The sequence below is a fragment of the Enoplosus armatus genome, chromosome 16 (assembly GCF_043641665.1).
Source record: "Enoplosus armatus isolate fEnoArm2 chromosome 16, fEnoArm2.hap1, whole genome shotgun sequence".
In the NCBI taxonomy this organism is placed as follows: Eukaryota; Metazoa; Chordata; class Actinopteri; order Centrarchiformes; family Enoplosidae; genus Enoplosus; species Enoplosus armatus.
Window position 1 is genome coordinate 8,260,497 of NC_092195.1, and position 20,645 is coordinate 8,281,141.

At 43.0% G+C, this 20,645-nt stretch overlaps 3 protein-coding genes across 3 annotated transcripts; 2 read left to right on the plus strand and 1 right to left on the minus strand.

Moving 5' to 3' along the window:
* The first annotated feature begins 608 nt into the window (after positions 1-608).
* On the plus strand, positions 609-6,717 carry LOC139298961 (acetylcholinesterase collagenic tail peptide). Its single transcript, XM_070921791.1, has 17 exons — positions 609-711; positions 824-933; positions 1,087-1,206; positions 1,455-1,499; positions 1,646-1,672; positions 2,662-2,733; positions 2,879-2,941; positions 3,054-3,080; positions 3,180-3,224; positions 3,569-3,604; positions 3,677-3,757; positions 4,163-4,259; positions 4,374-4,513; positions 4,647-4,766; positions 5,340-5,469; positions 5,974-6,076; positions 6,648-6,717. Exons 1-17 carry the CDS (start codon positions 609-611, stop codon positions 6,715-6,717), a joined length of 1,389 nt encoding a protein of 462 aa, XP_070777892.1.
* Positions 6,718-7,706: 989 nt separating this feature from the next.
* Positions 7,707-10,309, plus strand: LOC139299332 (peptidyl-prolyl cis-trans isomerase FKBP14-like). The gene is made up of 4 exons (XM_070922225.1): positions 7,707-7,900; positions 8,507-8,658; positions 9,181-9,308; positions 10,151-10,309. The coding sequence occupies exons 1-4, from the start codon at positions 7,707-7,709 to the stop codon at positions 10,307-10,309; spliced, it is 633 nt and encodes a 210-aa protein (XP_070778326.1).
* A 2,077-nt stretch (positions 10,310-12,386) lies between these two features.
* On the minus strand, positions 12,387-17,260 carry wipf3 (WAS/WASL interacting protein family member 3). The gene is made up of 7 exons (XM_070922135.1): positions 17,177-17,260; positions 16,445-16,583; positions 15,282-15,443; positions 14,462-15,178; positions 13,139-13,279; positions 12,518-12,622; positions 12,387-12,427 (listed from the first exon to the last, which is right to left on the minus strand). The coding sequence occupies exons 1-7, from the start codon at positions 17,258-17,260 to the stop codon at positions 12,387-12,389; spliced, it is 1,389 nt and encodes a 462-aa protein (XP_070778236.1).
* Between the last annotated feature and the right edge of the window lie 3,385 nt (positions 17,261-20,645).

The following is a 20,645-nucleotide window of genomic DNA, read 5'->3' on the forward strand; positions in this document are numbered from 1 at the left end:
GACAGAACATGTCGAGCCATTTTAAGGAAGATATGCATTACTGACTGAACCCGGTGCAGCATGTTTTATGCAAAACACACGTGGTTCAACACAGGATTATCATTGTTTTTAAGACTTCTAACATCATCTTGCATTCACTATCGTTGACCTGCATGCAGCAGTCGACATGTGAGCATAATGGAAATGTTGGTGTGAATGAACCCGTGACAGCCTTTACTGTTGTTACTATGACTGCTGTCATAAAGTGGAAGAAGTCATAATAAGCCTGAGTGGCAGCTCCCCCGTCCCCGGTCTAATTCTGGCACAAGGCTTGGGGGGGGGTTGGTGCACGGCTGGAATTACAGCGGTGGCTGCATCTGCTGCAGTGAGGAGCTGCAACAAGTTTATTATGCTATGGAGAGAGAGAGAGACAGAGAGAGAGAGAGAGAGAGAGAGAGAGAGAGATAATATAGTGACACCCTCTAGAGGGAGGAAGGGAAAATGACAGCTGCCAGTAACTGCATTAAGCTCAGGCAGCAGAAATAGAGTGTGTGTGTGTGTGCGTGTGCGTGTGTGTGTGTGTGTTTGACAGCTTGTCTTGTGTGTTTTAGGGAAAGTAAACCGGCATGATGGACCTGGTCAAAATTGCAGTGTCCTTCCACATTCTTCTGTGTCCTGCGTGGACTCTGTCCCGTCACTCTTCAGTGGACAGCATCCTCTCACCCCGCTCAGGTAAGTTGTGTTGAGTTGAGCGTGTTGTCAGACTGACTGTAGGATAACAGAAGGAACGCACGTTACATGGAGACTGTCGGTGATACGTGCTGCTGTCTCGTCTTCCTCTCAGCTCTCAGGTTGCTGGATGAGTCGCTGAGGTTTGACCCCTGTTGCCTCATGTCACCGCCTCCGCCGCCGCTCTTCCCTCCGCCACCTCAGTTGTGGAAGCGGAGCACCTCTGTAGGTGTTCACACACACACACACACACACACACACACACACACACTCACACCTGCTTGCATAGATACAGCTCATTTACAAACATTTGAATGTTCACAGTAGGTGACTGACTGAAGCCTTATTCTCTTGGATTTTGTGCATGTTTGACTGAAGGATGGTGGTAGCATCTTAGAGCCAAGTATTTCTGGAGGAGAGGAACAGGAAAAACAAAAACCTGTGATACCTGGGTGTTCACCTGGACCTCCAGGACCTCAAGGACCCCAGGGCCCAGAGGTATGGCCCTTTTTATAATACTACACGGTGTTGGAAACCACACGTTAGTGGTTCAGTCTGATTAAATCATAGCACATCCATCAGACAGTGTAATCAGCCTGCTGTAGCCATTTCAAGACGGTAGATCTAAATATTGTTAAACAAGCATGGAGATGCAACAAATTATCTTTTTAGTATTGATTTTTCACAAATGTACCATGCTCTATAAGGATATGTGAGCTGGATATAAATCTGGTGTCATTTTTCAGGGTCAAAGTGGATTACCCGGCATAAGAGGACCAAAGGGGGAGAAGGTGTGTTTCTGTTTTTTTGCTTTTATAGATCTTGAAATATGTCTCGAATGTATTTTGCTACAGAAATATTTGTGAGAGTGTCCTTGTGTCCCTCTCTGCTCTAATGAACATTACATCTCCTCTCCCCTCATTTGTCCTCCTACCAGGGAGAAATTGGACGTCCAGGGTCAAAGGTGAGCCGCTCCTCCCCTCCTGCATGTCTCGTTCTCCCGCTCATCTCTCTCTGGTCCATCTCGCATGTCCTTGGAATAATGGGATCTGGATATCTCTCTCTCTCTGCCTCCGTTGTCCCCTCTATGCATCCTCAATCTCTGTGATGTGATTTGTCTATTGATGTGCTCAGAATATCCTCTGCAGCTGCTAAATGGGTCATGCTACATTAGTCTCAGGAGCCGCTTTCACGTAGCGAAGCTTGATCACATCCCTGGATGTCTCCCGCCATCTTCCCACTCCTCATCTCTCTATCATTCCCCTCTTCTTCTTTCCTTTTCCTCTGCATCTTACTTCTCTTTCTCTCTCTTTCTCTCTCTCTCTCTCTCTATCTCTCTCTCCTCCTTTCCTTGGCCTGGCTCCATTAGCCCTCATACTGGACTCCAGTCCTGCTGATCCAGGCTCTCCAGCACTCCACTTCTGCACTTTAATCTCCCTAAGTGCTTTTGCTCTCCATGATAAATCACTCCACACCGCAGCAGGTTCAGGGTGTCTCTACAGGCTGCTGTTTTAATGACAGGCAGCTAAATGAGAGCACGCTGCTAGCATGGCAGTAGCTCTGGGATACTCGTCCAGGTGTCACCGAGATGTGAGGCTGTTATGTAATATATTTGGCACCCCGGATTGCAGGGAACTGGCAATAGAGCAAGATCGATTAAGCCTTTATTTCTGTCCACTAATTAGCAAATCTCAGTGGCATTGTTAAAGCTTTGCACACTAGGTTTTCCTACTGGATGTATTAAATCAAAATGCAAATTAGATTATTTTAAAACATTAAAAGATTACTGTTAACACTGTTCATTTTGAATCTGTCACAAAATCCGTCATGCAACTTAAAGCAAGAGACCAACTCTTTCAGCTTCACGTCACTTTCATAGCAAGTTCAATGAAGAGGAAGCAGAAAATGCATCAATACTTTCACTAAGGGCCACTGATGTTTGTGTCTCTGTAGGGTCGTACAGGGGCTCCAGGCCTCCCCGGGAAACAGGGACAACCAGGATGGCCTGGTCCAGAGGGACCCAAGGTAAGTCCCATGGTATCCCTCCAGGTACAAACACATTTTTGAGTACTGGTGTAGTGTGACTTAAAGAAGTCTTGAGGTTTTACACAAATGTACTTGGCATATCACAAACACAGTATGAACCGTCACGTATGTATGGTTTTTTTAGGGTGAGAAAGGGGATCCAGGACTCATGGGATTACCAGGACTGAGGGGACCACCAGGGACAAAGGTTAGTCACATCTTTACAACATCATACACACAAGTATGTATGTTAGGAAAGAAAACAACTATCACTGGATTTGTATCTTATCTGCTGTTATATTTCTCATATATCTTTTCAGGGTTTGCCTGGTTACAAAGGAGAGAAGGTACATATAGAATCACTTTTCACAGTGCACATGTTTGTCACTGCAACACTAATTAATCCTTCATTTAATGTTTCGCTCTGTTTTCTGTTTTTTTTAAAGGGGGCTCATGGTGACCCTGGAGCAGCAGGACCAAAAGGCGATAAGGTTGGTGGAGAAATGTCATTTTCTTTCAGTCTTTCATTTCCTTAAATTGTTTTTGAAAATATGTGTTTATGCCTGGCTTTGACTATGAGCACTTCACCTCATGCTGCGTGATAATGGACTTAATCATTTGATCAGGCAGTGAACAACTCTACAACAGTTTGCTCCATTATTGGTTAGAATCCAAAGTGGTTCGTGACTTGAAACTTTCAGATCCCAACATTTCAAGCTCTCTTGAGCCCTCCACCTCAGAGACTGATTAAATTAACATTAAATATTTTATGAGTGCCTGCTCTGCTGAGTTAATGACTTCTCTCACATCAAGTTCTCATTTTGTCTCTGTTTAGGGTTCCATCGGTTTGCCTGGGATGCTTGGGCAGAAGGTAAGAATGATTCAATAATGAGTACAGGAAATGTTATGATTAAACTGATTATTCCTCAACTTCCTTCCCCAGGGTGAGCTGGGACCAAAGGGAGAACCAGGAGTCTCAGGGAAGAGAGGGCCCACTGGACGGCCTGGGAAGAGAGGCAAACAGGTGGGGAAAGACAAGGAGGATTGTTTGTTTGGTTCCCTCTGTATATTATGTGTGTTTGATGTGTAATAGGCCTGATGTGTGTGTAAGTTGCACGTGGGCATCAGATGTTCCACACATTTCAAACACATCCTGACTGCATCACTTGCGTTGACACTCTGTCCTCTCACCAGCTAATTCAGTCACTCGAGTTTTACTTCCAGCTCTAAATATAGACGTCTGTAGGGGCTGTGGGGTCTTAGATCTTCTCAGCCTACACATTATATATACACACCCACACACACACACACACACACACACATACTTATTTTTTCCTCATGGACTGGATTATCACAGCTATGCACAAGTGGCAGTAACATGTAGGTCACCTTCAGTGGGTAATAATGGGATGTGGCCTGGTTTGTACAGGGTATGAAAGGCCAGACTGGAGCCTCAGGAGTCATGGGCCCCCCAGGACCCCGAGGTCCAAACGGCCATCCAGGGCCACCTGGTCCACCTGCCTCAGGTACAGTAACTCACACACTCATACACAATCAGTTAGTCAAATTATAGTTAATATAATATCAAAGTATAGTGTAGGCATGTGTGTGTCACCAACTTCTTTTTTTTGTTTTTACAGGTCTCTATCTAGTAGGGGAAAAGGGAGAGAAGGGTCTGCCAGGTCCACCAGGTCGCTGTGACTGTGATTCCCCTCTTGGAGCAAATAATGCTCCTTTTGGAAGCTACACACAACGGGGGGGCCCAAATAAAGTCCCCGCAGTAAGACCCCACCCACATAAAACTTACAAAAAAACTTACTCTTTACAATAAAACCCTCCAAACTGAATCTATCTTTATACTGAATCAGTTATTATTCATCAGTCTTCACTTTCTCCTGTGATCATGTGTGTAGATATTTGTGGTGAACAGTGAGGAGGACATGGACCGTCTACAATTGGACAACGCAATAGCATTCAGGAAGGATCAGAGGGCGCTCTACTTCAAAGATAAAGATGGATGGAAGCCCATACAGGTAACGACTATTAGAGTTAGAGTTATATAATTGCAATACTGAGCTGTAACACAGATAACCAGCGCTGGATACTGTAGTTTTTCAAACAGTAGCCAATGAGCACATAATCGATCATTTACAGCTCACAACAATGCATCTAGGATGAAACTGGGCAACATTTGAGCATGCAAGTTCATTTTTGACCTCAGAAACAGTAGTTTGACCCAAATGTCTCCACTCAAGGTCCACTTACTAGCTTTTTAAGAGTTTTCACACTGTCTTCCCCAGTGGATGGTGTTTTCTCAGTTGTCATAGAGACAGCTTGGGTGACGTCAAAACGTCTGGCCATATATGGTCATGTATGACATGACGACTGAGTAAATTCCGTTTGCGATTCAGTTAAAAGCTCTGGAAAAAGTGGACATTGAGTTAAGACTTTTTTTTATCAAAGTGGGGAACATTTGGTTGAAAACTACTATATATACCAGGTTAAATCTTTCTTGCAAACCACTCCAGCCGAACTCACTGTGTAAGATTTCTCATGGCCTGAATGAAATGTCAAGTTAGTGTTCGTTTTTCTTACAACTTTTCTAGCCCTTCCAGCCGTTCCAGTCCACAGAGAAAGTCCAGGACAGACTTGGTGTGTGTGGGGACGGAAAGGTGCAGGCCCAGCACGAAGAGGAGTGTGACGATGGAAACCAAATTGTCACTGACGCTTGTCTCAGTGAGTTACATGCATCTCTTGCTCAGTTGCACACATGTCCAGTAATATAGAGGTCAAGAAAAAAAGTGGGTAAAGAATGATCTACAGACAGTGATTCTAATAATGCCATCAACTGTAAATTGCTTTTAAAACACTATATTCACAGATAAACTACATGTTGTGTAAAAGCAGGTTAAAAGTAGGTTTGGCTTTTTGCTGCACAAGCACCACCAGCTGCTCATGAGATGCCCTGCAGAGCATAACTACAGTGCACCACCGAGTCTGAACCCACATGGCAGAGGATAAAAGCAGTAAACACTGTGAAACCTTTCCTTGATCTTTCATTAATCTTCTTTTCCTGGCACCCTCTCACTTCTCTCGACTTCTCTGTTCAATTAAATTAGCAGGAAAATGCTGTATTGGCATCACTGAAACACACAGGAGTGCCAAAGCAATTAGTAACGTCTTCTCTCTCCCCTCCCTCCCTTGCTCCCTCCTAACTCTGCCTTTCCTTCGTCACTTCAGACTGTAAGTGGGCCTACTGTGGAGACGGCTACCGACATGAAGGCATGGAGGAGTGTGATGGAAAGGACTTTGGTTATCAGACCTGCAAATCCTATCTTCCCGGGTATGTTCACTGCCAGCGTTACACAAACATAAATTTAAGTCTCAATTTATTTGAGTACACCTTGCAACTATATGCCAACATATCACAGAGATCTTCTATGCCAAGATAGCACTATGCTTTTTAATCAGCAGCACATTTACACTGCACCCATCTGGGGATCATAAAGGTGACATGAATGAACTACTGTATTTTTCCAGAGATGATGGTGCATTATCCTGGCACCATGCTTTATACTTACGCTTAAATAGCTCAACATTTTGGGTAAATATATATATTTGCTTTCTTGCTGAGAGTTGAGAGGATTGATACCACTCACATGTCTGTATGCTTAGCATGGGGCACAGAAATCTTTATTTTTAGCACGACTTTTGAGAGTTTATTGATCTTCTCATCAAACTCTCTGCAAGAAATCAAGTGTATTTCCCTAAATGTTGAAGTATTCCTTTAATAAATTAATAGAAATTTTGAGGCATGCTGCATAACGTGGGTAGGTACTGAGCGTAAATATAAGTATAGACTTAGAGTATACTCAGTTGCGCTTGTTAAAAATAATCTTCCGTGTCTTCTGCAGGTCCTTTGGGCAGCTCAGATGCACTGACTCTTGCCTCATTGATTCCACTGGTTGCAAGTATTTCACCTGAACTGGAGAGAGAAGAAATGGCCAGATTGCAACTTTGCAGTTCCTCTTTCTGATCACGGGGATTATACTTCAGGTTTCCACAGCTCTTGTGCCTGCTCTGAGCCATGAAAAGTCATGGGAGTCAGCTTTGAATCGGCTGTCCCCTCCGGAGGTCTAACTCTTTCATTGGCCTCAGGGAGCAGCTCCCTGTTACTGTCACTCCATCGGCTGCAGCACTGTTATGGACACTAGTGATGGTGGGGAACATTTTAATGATGTAATGATTGTATCATATGAAAATAGTTACAACGTGTATGACTTGCTGACTGTTGATGCAGAAATAAGCTATGTCCTGAACTTCTTTTGTAATGAGAGAAAAAAGAGCCTTTTCCAAAAGAGCCAATGATATTATTGATACTATATGTACTGTAGTATGCAAATCAGGGGTGTGTAAATGTGTTTATTCCTGTGCAATGTATTACAAATATGTATTTATGAAGTGCAATGCTGTGATAGTGCATGTAAATGTGTACCAGCGCACAACGGACTGCTTTTAACAGTGCTGTAAATGTACTAGCCAAAGCGTGGCCCTCTTGAAGTGAATGTACAAATACCCGACAGGAGGAAAATGAATGTCATACTGCAACAACAGCAAGAAAAATAACTTTGATTATCACAGCGGCATGAAGAAACTGCTCAGCTCACCAAAATGAATTCAGTGAAATGTGATTAGTGGATAATCTGCCTGCATGACTGTACATTTCATAAAACACTGTGTATTAATAAAGATTAGGCCTACACTTCAGCTGGTGATCTGTGAGAGGGGGCGTCTGTGGGCGGGGTTTGTGAGGGAAAGCAACCAATCAGAAGAAGACTTCCTGCAACAACACGTATGATGAAACTGCCACGTAGAGGGCCAGCTGCACGCCTCGCTGCTGGTTCTCCACAGTTGTTCAAACATTAGGTACCTGTTCACCCTGCTGTTTTCTTCGGAGGGGTGAGTGTGGCAGCATGCTGCTGACCGTGCTGAGCTGGCTCTGCTCCTCCCTGCTGGTGTCTGTCCGCGGGGGGAAGCTGCCTGAAGCTGAGGTGAAGATAGATGTTCTGCACAGACCCTTTCTCTGTCATCGGAAATCAAAGTATGGAGACATTCTGCTGGTGCACCATGAGGGATACTTTGAGAATGGGACCATGTTTCACTCCAGGTATGTTACACAGCTGGCACGACGCCCTGTCACTTCATTAGGAGTTGCTAAGAGGAGAAGAAGAAGTTCCCCTACATGACTCCTGGTGGTTCCTGTGCACTTAATAACTCGTTTAGTTTCACTACACAGTTTAGTGGAGGCCATTTGCTGTATTCACTCCTCTTCAGTTTGATAAACACATCTGAAAAGTGCTCGACACATTTAACCAGTAAAGCACAGTAAAACATGACGTGGTAGTTTTCTTTTGGCCAAGTCACTATTTCATGTAAGTGCGCGCGTGTTAAATCTCCTTGGTGACGCCTCTTAGGGTCACGTGATAAAACATTGTAAAGGGTCAATCCACCCAAATGATAAGAATATATATATATTTCTCCCTCACTTCTAGTGGCGTCTAACCCTGTAGATAAGTTAGTAGTTGCAATCATTAAAGATAATAATTACATATTATTTGCATTGCAATTGTTTTGTAATTACAGCCAGACTTTGCCCAGTAGCAGAGGGGTGTTATTACCTGTTATTGCCTCTAAAGGGGCCAGAGCTTCCCAGAGTCCTTCCTTTTTCAGACCTGTAACACTCTCCACTCTTACGTGTGTGTCTGTCCACCAGTCGAATCCATGGTGACAAGCAGGCGGTGTGGTTTACGCTGGGCATCAGAGAGGTGATCAAAGGCTGGGACAAAGGCCTGCAGGACATGTGCTCTGGAGAGAAGAGGAAACTCGTCGTACCTCCTGCCCTGGCCTATGGGAAGGAAGGGAGAGGTACTGTACTGTATATATCCATATGCATGCAAGCTTCACTGCACGCTGCTATACAGGTACATGGCACTGTCTTCATAAAAGTGCTTGAGGTTTTAGAAATTGCGTCGTATTATTTTGTGTATTATGCATGTATGTGCATAATAATTATCTGTCTTGTTTTGAATGGCTTTCTAGGACTCCCACACTGAATGAAGGTTTCATTCAGCAATATTAGTCCTCTCTTTCTCAACATGGAGCATGTGAACATTACTGTGCTTTGCCCTGGTAAGCACACACCACCCTAACCAATAACATCTATCTCTCTGTGCCTAAATAACCATTGCCATGACAACAACAGCCTGAATAACTGTGTGATGTGACTAATAATGCAACCTAAGTTTGCTTCTCATTGATACTTGCAGCATGTTTTCTAACTTACTCACAATTTAACTCTTCATTCTGAAGCATGCCTACAGAAACCTCAGGTGATAGCCAGTCTGAGTTTTAGCTGACCTCTTGCCCTGTGGTGTTGTCCACGGTCAGGTAAGATCCCACCTGAAAGCACCCTGACCTTCATCATCGAGGTGCTTGAGATCAGAAATGGACCGAGGTCACATGAGTCCTTCCAGGAGATGGACCTCAACGATGACTGGAGGCTTTCCAAGCAGGAGGTGAAGACAATGATTGTGTTGCTTATGTTTTTCCCAGCAAACATTTTTACACAGTTAGCCAACCTTTTCTCTTAGTGAGTAATTCTGTATTTATGCTATCAGCATTTAAAGGCCTCCACCAACTGGAAAAATATAACAAAGTTCAATGAATGCTGTCTCATTATGAAAAAAGGCACAGATAATACGCTAAATAGACCTGATGTATGGGTCCCCTTACCAACATAAGGAGTTGAAACAGACCATCAAGGCTCATCAGAATCGTCCGAATTCAGTCCACAGCAGTCAAATTGGAAGATGTATCAGGTGCCAAGAAATATTATGTACATGAACATTTAAAGTTTAAATATTCTGATAATATACTATTATCATAGTGTTTGTAAATCGTACGTAAATAACTGGAGTCTTCTTTCATGACACGAGATTGAAGTAGCTAGGTAAGGTTAGCAGCAATTTCTGCAGCATTTTATATATTGTTATGTTGTTTTATAGTAAAGATGTAGTAAACAATGTAGTTATATTAATGAATGAATTTGATATATAATTTGAACCAAACTGTAACCTGAAGTTAGAATTTAAGAGTGTATGTTTGACAAAGGAATATCATCTGTTTTTTGGCATCTTTTATTATTTTTGATGTTGTAGCTGAACACATTGTGCATGCAATGTCAAACAACAGCATCTCATTTTAGACATCTCCTTAACTGAAAGGATGAAACTGGAAATGGATTAATTTGTCTCAACACAATTTTATTACATATATAAATATATTGTCACTTATTTTTTTGTCATCTCAAACACTCTCAGTCTCACTCATTATGTCTCCCTCTCACCACATCTACCAGGTGAAAGTGTACCTGAGGAAAGAGTTTGAGCGTCATGGCTACCCTCCCAACGACACTCTGCATGAGAACATGGTGGAGGATATCTTTGCCAAAGAGGATGAGAACAAAGATGGCTTCATATCCTCCAGGGAGTTCACTTACAAACACGATGAACTTTAAAGTCTCTCTCTGTGCCACGACACACTCACTCATGTCAGTCTTTTTATAAGTTCATGGTGGAAATACTTTGGCACCGAGTTTATTGCCTCTCAGGTTACCTGAAAGTATTTCAGTTTTATAGAAGCTGTTTTTGTAGTGTGAGACATGTAAACTCTTCCTGTGTGAAGATTTGTTTGGGGGGTTTGAGCCAATGGTTTTTTTTATCTGATAATTTCAGTGATGTTGTGTTTTAACAGATCTTTGCATTTTTGTGTGTTTATTTCCACATGAACAGTGAAAACCTCCTGTGGCACAGTGCTAGTTTGAGATTTATGCAATTTACCTAATTTGTCGGTCCATTTGGAAAGAAGGACGGGCTTTTTTTCCTGTATGGTGAACAAAGTTTGCAGTGTGTTCAAAACTAGCAACCAAAATGTCATTCAATCAGGCTTAAGTCTTATCATATTGACTTGATTGTGTGTATTCAAGATAAATCATGAAAATGTGACTATTGTATTTTTCATTTTCTATTCTATTTCATTCTATTGTAAAATGGCTATTTTTATAGGGCATCAGTGACCTTTATCATGGCAGACATGATGACTTAACATCGCAGGAAAAGCAGCTCTGTTTCATTTTTTCTTAAGTCCTCCCAGTACTCAATACTCAGGCCATGGCATAGGCACACCTAAATGGAATCTAGCCATTCTCGATGTTATTAGAGACACCTGTTTGACAAGTCAAAGTAACTGTGAGACTGGTGCATTGCACATGCATACGCTGCGATATCAATGCTGACAGGATATACTGTGCAGCCCTGCTTCGCAACATTACGTGCAGTTTCATTTCATCTCGTGAAAAAATAGAAATCTTTTCGTGGAGTTTAAAATTGGCCTTCTTACATTTTAGATATTGAAATTTGTATAATAATGACTAACTCTCTCTTAGAGACAATACAGAGAACAATTGTCTGATGGGGCAAGGGGAGATTAACTGTACCTGTTATTTTTAACAATGTGCTGGAGGCTGCTTATGCACACACAAGTATTTAACCAGAAAATGTTCCCAGAGTGCCGACTAGAATCTAGACTGTCCTGTTTCTAAAGTTGACTTCTTTTATGCAAACACATCAAGACTAAACTCAGTAAGCAAATGACTTCAGTTCTGTTCAGAGCAGGCTTTAATGTTTCTATTTTACCACCAGCGTGATCAATAAAGACAACTTTTTAAACAAAATACTGTGGTTTATTTGGTGGTCACACCTTACAATACTTTATGAATTGAACCAGCAGGTGGCACTGTCGTCACAGGTGTTAGTGTTGGTTAATACACTGGGAGAAAGGAAACAGTATCAGTATCTCGTTCATTAAAACAGACAACAGTGTAACTTAAAACAGATGCATTCCTATGATCCTAAAATGTTTCTGCTACACGTTTATAGTTTAATTTGTTACTTATAAAAATAGTTACATAAACACAAGAGAGCACCACTATATGTACAAGGATTTATGAACCCCCGAGGTTAGCATATCCTGCAGTGCAAGTGAATGATTACAAAGTGTTCACCTGCCATTTGTTTTCACATTGAGTTTAAGATGAGATTTACAAAGTATTTGTCTTTAAAAGAACTTTACTATTGTGTGTTAAATGCAGACTTTTAAGTGCTACTGTATAAACGGACAGATTATGACATCTTGCCAAAAGTCTCAGAAATGAAATCAAAATATTCTATTCTGCATTTAGATGCTGAAATGCTTACAAACTGTGTCAAGAGTCATGTTAAATATAGCCACTGGAAGACGCTGTCCATTAGAGTGTATGTGTATATGAGTAGAGTAGGGAGAGCCCTCCTCCTCCTCACACACATTCAAAACATTCCACACTGGAAAAGGTCAGAGGTCACATAGTCAGTATAAGGCGGGACCCTGTTTGACACTCACATATACACACACAAATACACTAAACACAAACAACACACACACAGAGCCTGCGTCCAAATGAGTCCATGGCAGTTATGTTATTGTCATGAGGAGGAGGATTGAGTGTAACTGCCTGATATGTGTGAGGGGGGAGATGAAGAACAGGATGAGGCCTTGCCTCATCTGAGGTGTGTCCTGATCCCAGGTGGTTTGGGGTTCACTGTAAGAAAGAGGAAGAAAAAGACAACTCTATAGATGCGATTGAAGTCATGGGTAAAGATGAGAAATAAGGAGTGCATTGTGCTGCTACCTCTGTTTTCTTTGCTGGGGTAGATCCGAGGGAAAGGCTTGAATTCATCAGGCGGGGGTAAGTCTTCTACAGGGTGGAACTGGAACTTGGATTCAAAATCATCTGCTGGTAGATGTACCGTAATGATGCAATTAAAGGCTGCCATTTTGTCCTCATTCACAAATATACAGTTATTCAAGTTCTACCTCCATCAAGGGCCCAGATCTGCCTCTTCTAAAGTAAACTCATGTCACCTTATCACCCCTAAATGACAACCCTTGTCTTGTCTCCTTTCCTCGACAGTACTCTCTCTCTGAATATTTTTTCAACCATAAAATCATATTAATTACAGTGCTCATATCCTAATCAACACTTATGACAAAAACACAAGATATTAATACCCATAAAATAAAAGTAGAGATAAAAACAACATAAAAATACATTCCACGAGCAATAAAAACTGCTGTAAGGCACTAAAACAATACTGTGAAAATATTAAAATGAGGTAAGAAAAGAGATAAGAATTATTTGAATAAATTAAATCAATACAATGAAATGCAGCTTATTGTACTGCTGCTCTTATTTCAAGTCACTAAAATAAATAATAATGTGGTCTGCATTGTAAGTTACACATTGTCTCACCCAGGCTGTGCAGGTGTCCATTCCTGAGGCTTGATGGAGGCAGGGGGGGCGGTGGTGGTGGAGGGGGAGGAATGCGGCTGGACAGCTCGGTGGAGGGGGAACGTGCCGGAGGAGCAGGAGGAGGAGCCAGCCGACCCACACCTGTTACCATGGGAGACAAGGGCACAGGAGTCAGAGGGGTGTCAGACATCAGCAATAATTTACAACATGAAAAATGCATCCACAATCAAATATGGTCTTTTATGACAACTGAGACAGCACGGCCAGTATAAAAAAGTATATATATATATATATATATATATATATATATATATATATATATATACTTTTTTTATACAACACACACCCTGTTAACTTTAATGACTAGCTGCAACAGCTGCCACTGTTTCCAACATATACTTGGAAGTTTCAGGTGCAGACAAAACGCACAACTAACAATTACTACAAATATTTCTAGTGGTGTTTTTTTCCTCATAAACATGATGTTGAATCATATGTTGTAAAATGTACAGCTACACTGTATGTGAATGATATAGCCACCTGCATGCACATTTCAAACATTAGATACATATTTGGTATTATGTTATTTCAATATTTCATATGTACATGTGTGATTCTCATAGATTATTTCAGGTCTTGCTGTTGTTGCAAACTCTTGGCTGCTTACAGTACTTCAGATGAAACCTTGTTGTGTTTTTCTTAAGATTCTTCTTTCTTAAGAAAAGAAAAGTCTACATCACCTCTGCAAACTTGGTTTTCAGGGTTAAGTGAGTGTTTTGAATATTTCACAAAACACACAAATTCCAACCTGTTTTGGCTTGTGACTCCTTAAAAGTACAGCTATGTCTAATTACAAGCCTGCATTATGTCCATGAGTTGTGAACAGTTCCACCATCGAAGAGTTTTTTCTATCTTTCGTATCTTTTCAGAATTTACATATTTGAACAATTTCTAAAGACATGAAACTATCAGAAAACAGTATTTCACAAAACAAGCAAAGATTAGATAAAAGTCGGAGAAAAATTAACATAATTTTGTGTAACAATGTATGTTACCCCTCAGATTTAACTCAGGACACCTTTGTAGGGTGCCTTTTTAGCTCATAATCAGTTTCTTAGGTTGGCTCCATCTCACTAGCAATGCTTATGGCTGTACATCGTGTTTGACCATGAGTGAAAAACATCTCATACAACCGCTGCCTTGGAAAGCTCACTTCAAAATATATGACAGTAGGTTCTTTTTTCATCCACCTTGCAACAGAGCTCCATTTACCACAGAAAAGTCATTGGTAGAAAAAAAGACCTCATCTTGGCGTCCACCTACCTGCACTTCTGGGCACAGCAGGTGGCCGCCGGGTGGGAGCGTTGCAGGGGTACGAAGGAGGCAGAGAGCGCATGGCTGGGGAGGGCACTGGAGCCACCTTGGGTGGTGGAGGGGGGAGGGTGGACGGGCAGCTGGGGGTAAAAGAAGCTGGTAGAGGGGGAGGAGGTGGTGGGGGAGGAGGTCCCAGTGGGCCGTCCCGAAGGGTGGAGAACCTAGAAGGTTCTGAGTGGACTGAGGGGGGGGGAGGGTAGAAGCAGCCTGAGGAGCGATCCCCTGGAACAGCAGAGGGAGATTGGAAAGGTGGAGGAGGGGGAGGAGGAGGTGTAGAGGGCTGGGAGAGGGTGGCGTGGTGGGAGTGCTGGATGGGGAGCCAGGTGGGCTTGGTGACCTGGGATGGAGGTGGAGGAGGAGGAGGGCAGGAGGGGAGAGGCGGAGGCTTGTTGGCCGGGCGGTCCTGGAAGGCCTGAGGTGGTGGAGGTGGGGGAGGAGCGGAGGGAGGGGCAGGTGGAGGCAGAGGGGGAGAGGAAGCGGGGACAGGAGGCGGGTGCTTGCTGCTGTGAGAGGGGGAGGGTGGTGCAGAGGACGAGGGAGCAAGAGGACGATGGACGGAGCCTCGGAGCTCCGCTGTCCTGTGAGGCTCAGGGACGCTGCTCGTGTCTCCTGGTGTTGGGGGGTTCCACAGAGGTTTCAGGGAGGCTGATGAGCTCGACCGCGACACTTTAACACACACACAAAAGGAGTCATAGGAGTCATTCAGACGGTCAAAATGTTCAGAGAGGACGATAAAACACATAGATTCAGTAAGACCTTTTGCACAAACCTGGGGTCTTTCCTGCTAAGTCTCTTTGTCCTGTAGGCCTGAGCGTGGGGAACCCTCCAGCAAAGAGCCCCCCCAAAGAGGGTCTCATGGGTGCCATGTCTCCTGATGAGCCCTGAGAAGTACCAACACTGCTGGATACATCTCCAGCATTGGCCTTGGGCTCTGGGGAACAACACATGTCCATCATCATATATTCATCACATATTCATTAACAAGTTAATTCATACATAAAGTTATTGTTTTACACAGTCTTTTATGTGCTCAGTGGGTTTCTTAGTTGTGGGAGTTTTGTTATTAATTCTGAAAAGACAACATAAAGGGCTGACAGCAAGAGCTCAGGCAGGAACATGAGCACATTTTGCACCACCCAAATCCACAAAACAGAGCAGTCTGTTTCAACTGGTCTGGCTCCATACAGTACATATAACTGACCGCTACTGGGAGACAGCAGTATTTACTGGCCAATGGCCACATGTAAGTTACACTAATTCCTTGACTACCTGAATGAACATATCACTAAAATATCATATATACGACATCCATATTTCAACTATCAGACATGTCTTCGTGTATATGGAGATTACTGAGTTGACTCTCTTTGCTTTATTTCTAAGGGAGGTTGTGTTTTTGTCAGTGAGATGGCTTTCTGGTTGGGCAGGGAAGCTCATGCAACAGAGCTGTTTATCATAATGCCAAATGAGGATAAAGTAAATGTTTGGGGGAATTTGTCTTGCAACCAGGTCAAAATATGTGGAATTCACACAGACACATACACAATAACATACATTAACATCTATGGTAAAATACCACAGAAGGCTTCAGTCTCTTTTCTAAATCTTTACTGGGTGCACAATGTATGTCTTGTCTATTGTGTTTGCTCATGTCTATAGTAGTTTCCTATTCTGCCTGCATCCTTATCTGCTGTAGGGCACTCCTTCCTGAAGTGTGTACTTGGCGTGTGTATGTGTGTGTGTGTGTGTGTGTGTCTATGCTCAAATACATCCCGCCATGGCATCTCAACACACAAATACACACCATTAAACCTCCCTTCTCTGAGCTCCACTGTGAGAATTACAGTGGATGCAAGTGAGTACCATTCAGTGTCTCAACACAGACGTGTGTCTGCGTGCATGTTACTAGCACGTTAAGGATGTTGCTCTTACTATCGACAGCAGGGGCACTGCGGTCGTTGACCTGTGTGACTTTCCTGAGCCTGGCTCCTTTCTGGATGTCGGACAGCAGGGCATTCCTTCCAACTCCTCCTCCTCCACCAGACTGGAGTTTAGGAGGCTCAGACGGACTCTGTCACACAGAGGAAAAAAAGGAGCTTTTACATAACTTTGACCAGTGTTTTGTCTTATATGTGTTCTGTCTTATCACTTCAGAATACTAATGTATTAGTGGAGAAACTATTAGTTAACCCAAAAAATCTGGGTTGTGGTTTACATAAAGAGGTGGGTGAGAACATATGTATGGTGCAAAGAAAAAAAGCAAGCAGATACAGTGAAAGCATTCAGCAAAGGGTTAATTGAGGAAGAAGATAAAGACATAGACAGGAGGGTACAGGATCATTTGTAGTTCATGCTTTCATGTCATGTAGTCCACATTGAGAGGCACTATGACTTCAGCTTATTGACGTGTCCTGGAGCTACTAACCTGTGTCTCACTGGCAGCGGCGAGTCATTTAACATGAGGACACTGAGCGCCTGCTGTCGAAACATAACACTGTTCTGCTACTGAGAGTCTGCTGTCTGCCCTACTCTGTGTGTGTGTGTGTGTATTACTTCAATCAATAATGCAAATAACCTCCAGGTGATGGTTGATGGTCAGTGAGAAGGACCCGAGTGAGCGTTTACAGTTGCATGAGAGAGAGTTACAGTCACCCACAGTCTTACCTGCGGCAGGGCAGCGCTGGGTGGTGGTGGTGGAGGAGGGGGAGCCAGTGGAGGCGGAGGGGGAGGAGGAGGGGGGACTGGCATGCTGAGGCCTCAGATACCTGCAGAAACAAACACAGTCGCCATCCTATTCATGCACTGCAGCCACTGACCAGCTTCTAGGATTTATTTCCTCCTTCCATCTCAGAAGCTGCTACTGTGTTAAGGGGCACATTCAATGACCTCTTACCCTCTCCTCTGAACAGGAAGAGCTTTCAGCACCGTACAGCGCAAAACAGGAAACAGCAAGCGCTCCATCCTCTCCAGAGAAATCTGACACACCCCCCCCCCTGCCCCTGTCCTTGTCTTCTTCCCACAATGCCCTGTGGCGGGACTTGAGAGAGGAACAATGGACCGTGTTGTGTGAAAAGTAATGGACCCCTACCCTTCACTCGCTCAACAACCAAAGGCCTTCACTGCGGTGAGTGAATGGAAAACACATTGAGGGAACTCCACAGGAAAGTGAAGCAGCGTGCACACACATTGTTCTTTTTCTCTCCAGATTATACTGAACATGTAACTAACTATGCACACCCTGTGCATAGTTAGTTACAGTTAGTCTGAGTCTTGTGGTTCTGTCATCAAGAGCAACTGGTTCAGTAATCAAAATGATAAGCACCGGAGGCCAAACAGCGACTACAGGATTATGTCACCATGTTTCAATCTCCACATGTTGTTGGCAGCTCAGCGAGTAAATGATCCACAGCAGCAGTCACTTCTTGACATCATAAGTTCTTGACGGGCTGTCCTCCACGGCTGTGAGAGACTGAAAACAGCCCGAGGTTTGTGCACATTCAGTTCCTTGTGGAATTTGCACATGCTCCTCCTGAGTAATTTAATAAAACACAGAACAGAACCTGTTTTTGTTGAATCTCTATGTATCTGTCGCTCTTGTCTTTGACTGTCTATGTGTGTGTGTGTACATTTCATGCCTCCCGTCTATGCAACTGGCAGACTGTCCTGCGTTGCTATTTCTATCTTCATATCTGTGTCAAGCTGCCTCTGTGACACTGCTAGGGTAGGTCTTTTAAAGGGGGCAAAGCTGGACACTGGTTAGCTAAGCTCTAATAGAACAGCTGGGACACTGAGTGGAAGTGCACCTTTCACACCAGTTGTTGTTTTTCTTAGACCTGTAGTACGTCTTGTTCTTCTTGAAGCAAAGGAGACCTGATGAGACACACAAGCAGCTGGAAGGGGCAGCTGCTGCAGCCTTAACAGGGGATTTCTACACTTTTTATGTGAAAGACTCAAAAGATTGAGACCATGGAGCTCCAGTTGAGGCTGTCCCAACTGACCTGAGGATATGACATACTGAATCTCTATTGTGTGAATCAATGGAGACAATGTAATTATACTGTCCTGTCTGGGGTTGTGGAGACTCCTGACCCTCTTTAACAGAACAAAAAACAAACTTAGCAATTTTCACCTTTCACCTTTTCCTAATTTTATGAAAATTGCTAATATACATGATTTTCAACTGAGGACATGTTTCAGAAGTCCACTACAGAAAATGACACATTACTTCCGTTTGGGGTCCCAAATCCCAAATAAATACATTGGATATCTCTTATTGGAGTTCTTTATGTTTGTTCATAAGAGGTCTAACAGGGAGTTAATTGACCCCAAACATAAGCAACACTATGTAGGATACCATACTGTATATTTTTGTCTGTGAATGAGGCAAACAAAATATACAGCATATGAAATGCATTGTTTTGTATTCACAGCAGTGGGTCTGAGGGACCCCAGACAATGGGGAAGTAAACGCTTTGTCTACAAAAAAGTGTTAAAACAATCATCCTTATATGTTTGTCTATTTTTTCTTTGTTAAATTTGCACAAACATAATATAAAAATGTATCTGTAACTTTTGTGACTTTGTGAAACCCACTCTGTTATTATACTGCATTTTCTTGTCCTTCAAAGTAGACTGTGGAAACAAAAACGCACCTCTGAAACAGAAAAGCCTTGACATTAAGAGCCACGGACACTTCATGCCCCATGACTTTGGATAGACAGTAATAAGACACAGCTCATCTGCTGTAAACGGCTCTTGTTGGAGTCCTCTGCCTTATTTTTACACATTTCATCACGCAGTTTTGCAGGAATAACCTATCACATAAAAGTGTGCGTTAATAAGAGACAGCAGCATGTAGTGGATGAGCCCAGTGGTCTTACCTTCACGAAATATCCACCTGTTTGCAGAGACAGCTTCAGTGAGAGGGAGCACAGCACGCTGGCCTCATAGTGCGCTCCTCATCGCGTTATTTATAGTCTAATGAGGACACCCCGTATCCGACGTCTGGGCTCCTGTAAACGTTTCAAAAGGTTCCAGAAAGTTTGTTACTTCACTTCACATTAGTGTCCACATTGCAGACGCAAACATAGCGGTGCTGCACAATGCTCTCTTTATGGCTCTTGCTGTTTACGGTTTATTCCCTTGTAAGCGCGCTGCAGGAGGCGGACAGCGCAGTGCAAGGCCACACCTCACCGCCCCACAGTGCCAACACGGGACCAATGGAGAGAGAGAGAGAGAGAGAGAGAGAGAGAGAGAGAGCTCTTCATGCTGAAATTGCCAAGAAACTTTCCCTCCCTTGAATTACACCTGTGGAATGAAATAAACGTTGTGTGTGTATGCATGAGAACTGGTTCTGGCTAAGCGGCGAAGAAGTCCTCGTCTGTAACAAGACCTTACTCACTTACTGATTTATTTTTTTCAACTCTGTGTATTATAGTTCTACTCAACTCTTTTTGTCGGCTATATAATGGCATTTACGCCCCCTCGTGTTGAAAATACGACATAACAATACATCCTTATTCAAAGGTGTGCATTCAATATCTGCTTCACTTGCTGCATCTTAATTAACAGGTTGATGTGACATAATTTGATTATATTAATACATTGAATCTGAAAATCATAAAGTGATTTTATAGCTATAAATAGTGCATCAGTCATAACCTTGTTACATAAACCTGAAAGCTGCAGACACACACACACACCTCAAAAGTGACACAGGAATGCAGTGACACAGGAGTGCTCCTCCCTGGACCTGTAATTTAGGGTTTGACATGTGCTGCAGACACTATATAATAATTATTAGTGCCACTATATATAAATGGCACTAATTCCTTGTAATTGCCTTTTTCGACAGAGCGATAATCACACGAGGCCCACGTTTTCCTCCATTTTTCTAGTTAGGTGATGATCAGGCACCAACATGGCTGCCAAGAGGACTACTATGACTCCTCTGTGCATCATGTCTGCATTTACTTGACTTTGTGTAATCCTTGAACTGTAAAACACCTGTCTTTTCTTTTTATTATATAAGTTATAAGTTTCCCATGGCAGACAACACAAAGTTATCCAGGTGGAGCCATTAGATTGTGACTGAATGGGATAATGAATCACATGCACACACACACTCATTCAA

What these genes read in the sequence shown, in the direction of transcription:
- LOC139298961 (XM_070921791.1), top strand. Translation starts at nt 609, where the DNA reads ATGGACCTGGTCAAAATTGCAGTGTCCTTCCACATTCTTCTGTGTCCT. An exon ending in AAGGACCCCAGGGCCCAGAG is followed by an intron (nt 1,207 to 1,454) that starts GTATGGCCCTTT and finishes GTCATTTTTCAG; the next exon opens with GGTCAAAGTGGATTACCCGG. An exon ending in CAGGACCAAAAGGCGATAAG is followed by an intron (nt 3,225 to 3,568) that starts GTTGGTGGAGAA and finishes GTCTCTGTTTAG; the next exon opens with GGTTCCATCGGTTTGCCTGG.
- wipf3 (XM_070922135.1), bottom strand. Translation starts at nt 17,260, where the DNA reads ATGCCAGTCCCCCCTCCTCCTCCCCCTCCGCCTCCACTGGCTCCCCCT. An exon ending in CCAGCGCTGCCCTGCCGCAG is followed by an intron (nt 16,584 to 17,176) that starts GTAAGACTGTGG and finishes TCTGTGTGACAG; the next exon opens with AGTCCGTCTGAGCCTCCTAA. An exon ending in TGGACACCTGCACAGCCTGG is followed by an intron (nt 12,623 to 13,138) that starts GTGAGACAATGT and finishes TACATCTACCAG; the next exon opens with CAGATGATTTTGAATCCAAG.
- LOC139299332 (XM_070922225.1), top strand. Translation starts at nt 7,707, where the DNA reads ATGCTGCTGACCGTGCTGAGCTGGCTCTGCTCCTCCCTGCTGGTGTCT. An exon ending in GGGACCATGTTTCACTCCAG is followed by an intron (nt 7,901 to 8,506) that starts GTATGTTACACA and finishes TCTGTCCACCAG; the next exon opens with TCGAATCCATGGTGACAAGC. An exon ending in CTATGGGAAGGAAGGGAGAG is followed by an intron (nt 8,659 to 9,180) that starts GTACTGTACTGT and finishes GTCCACGGTCAG; the next exon opens with GTAAGATCCCACCTGAAAGC.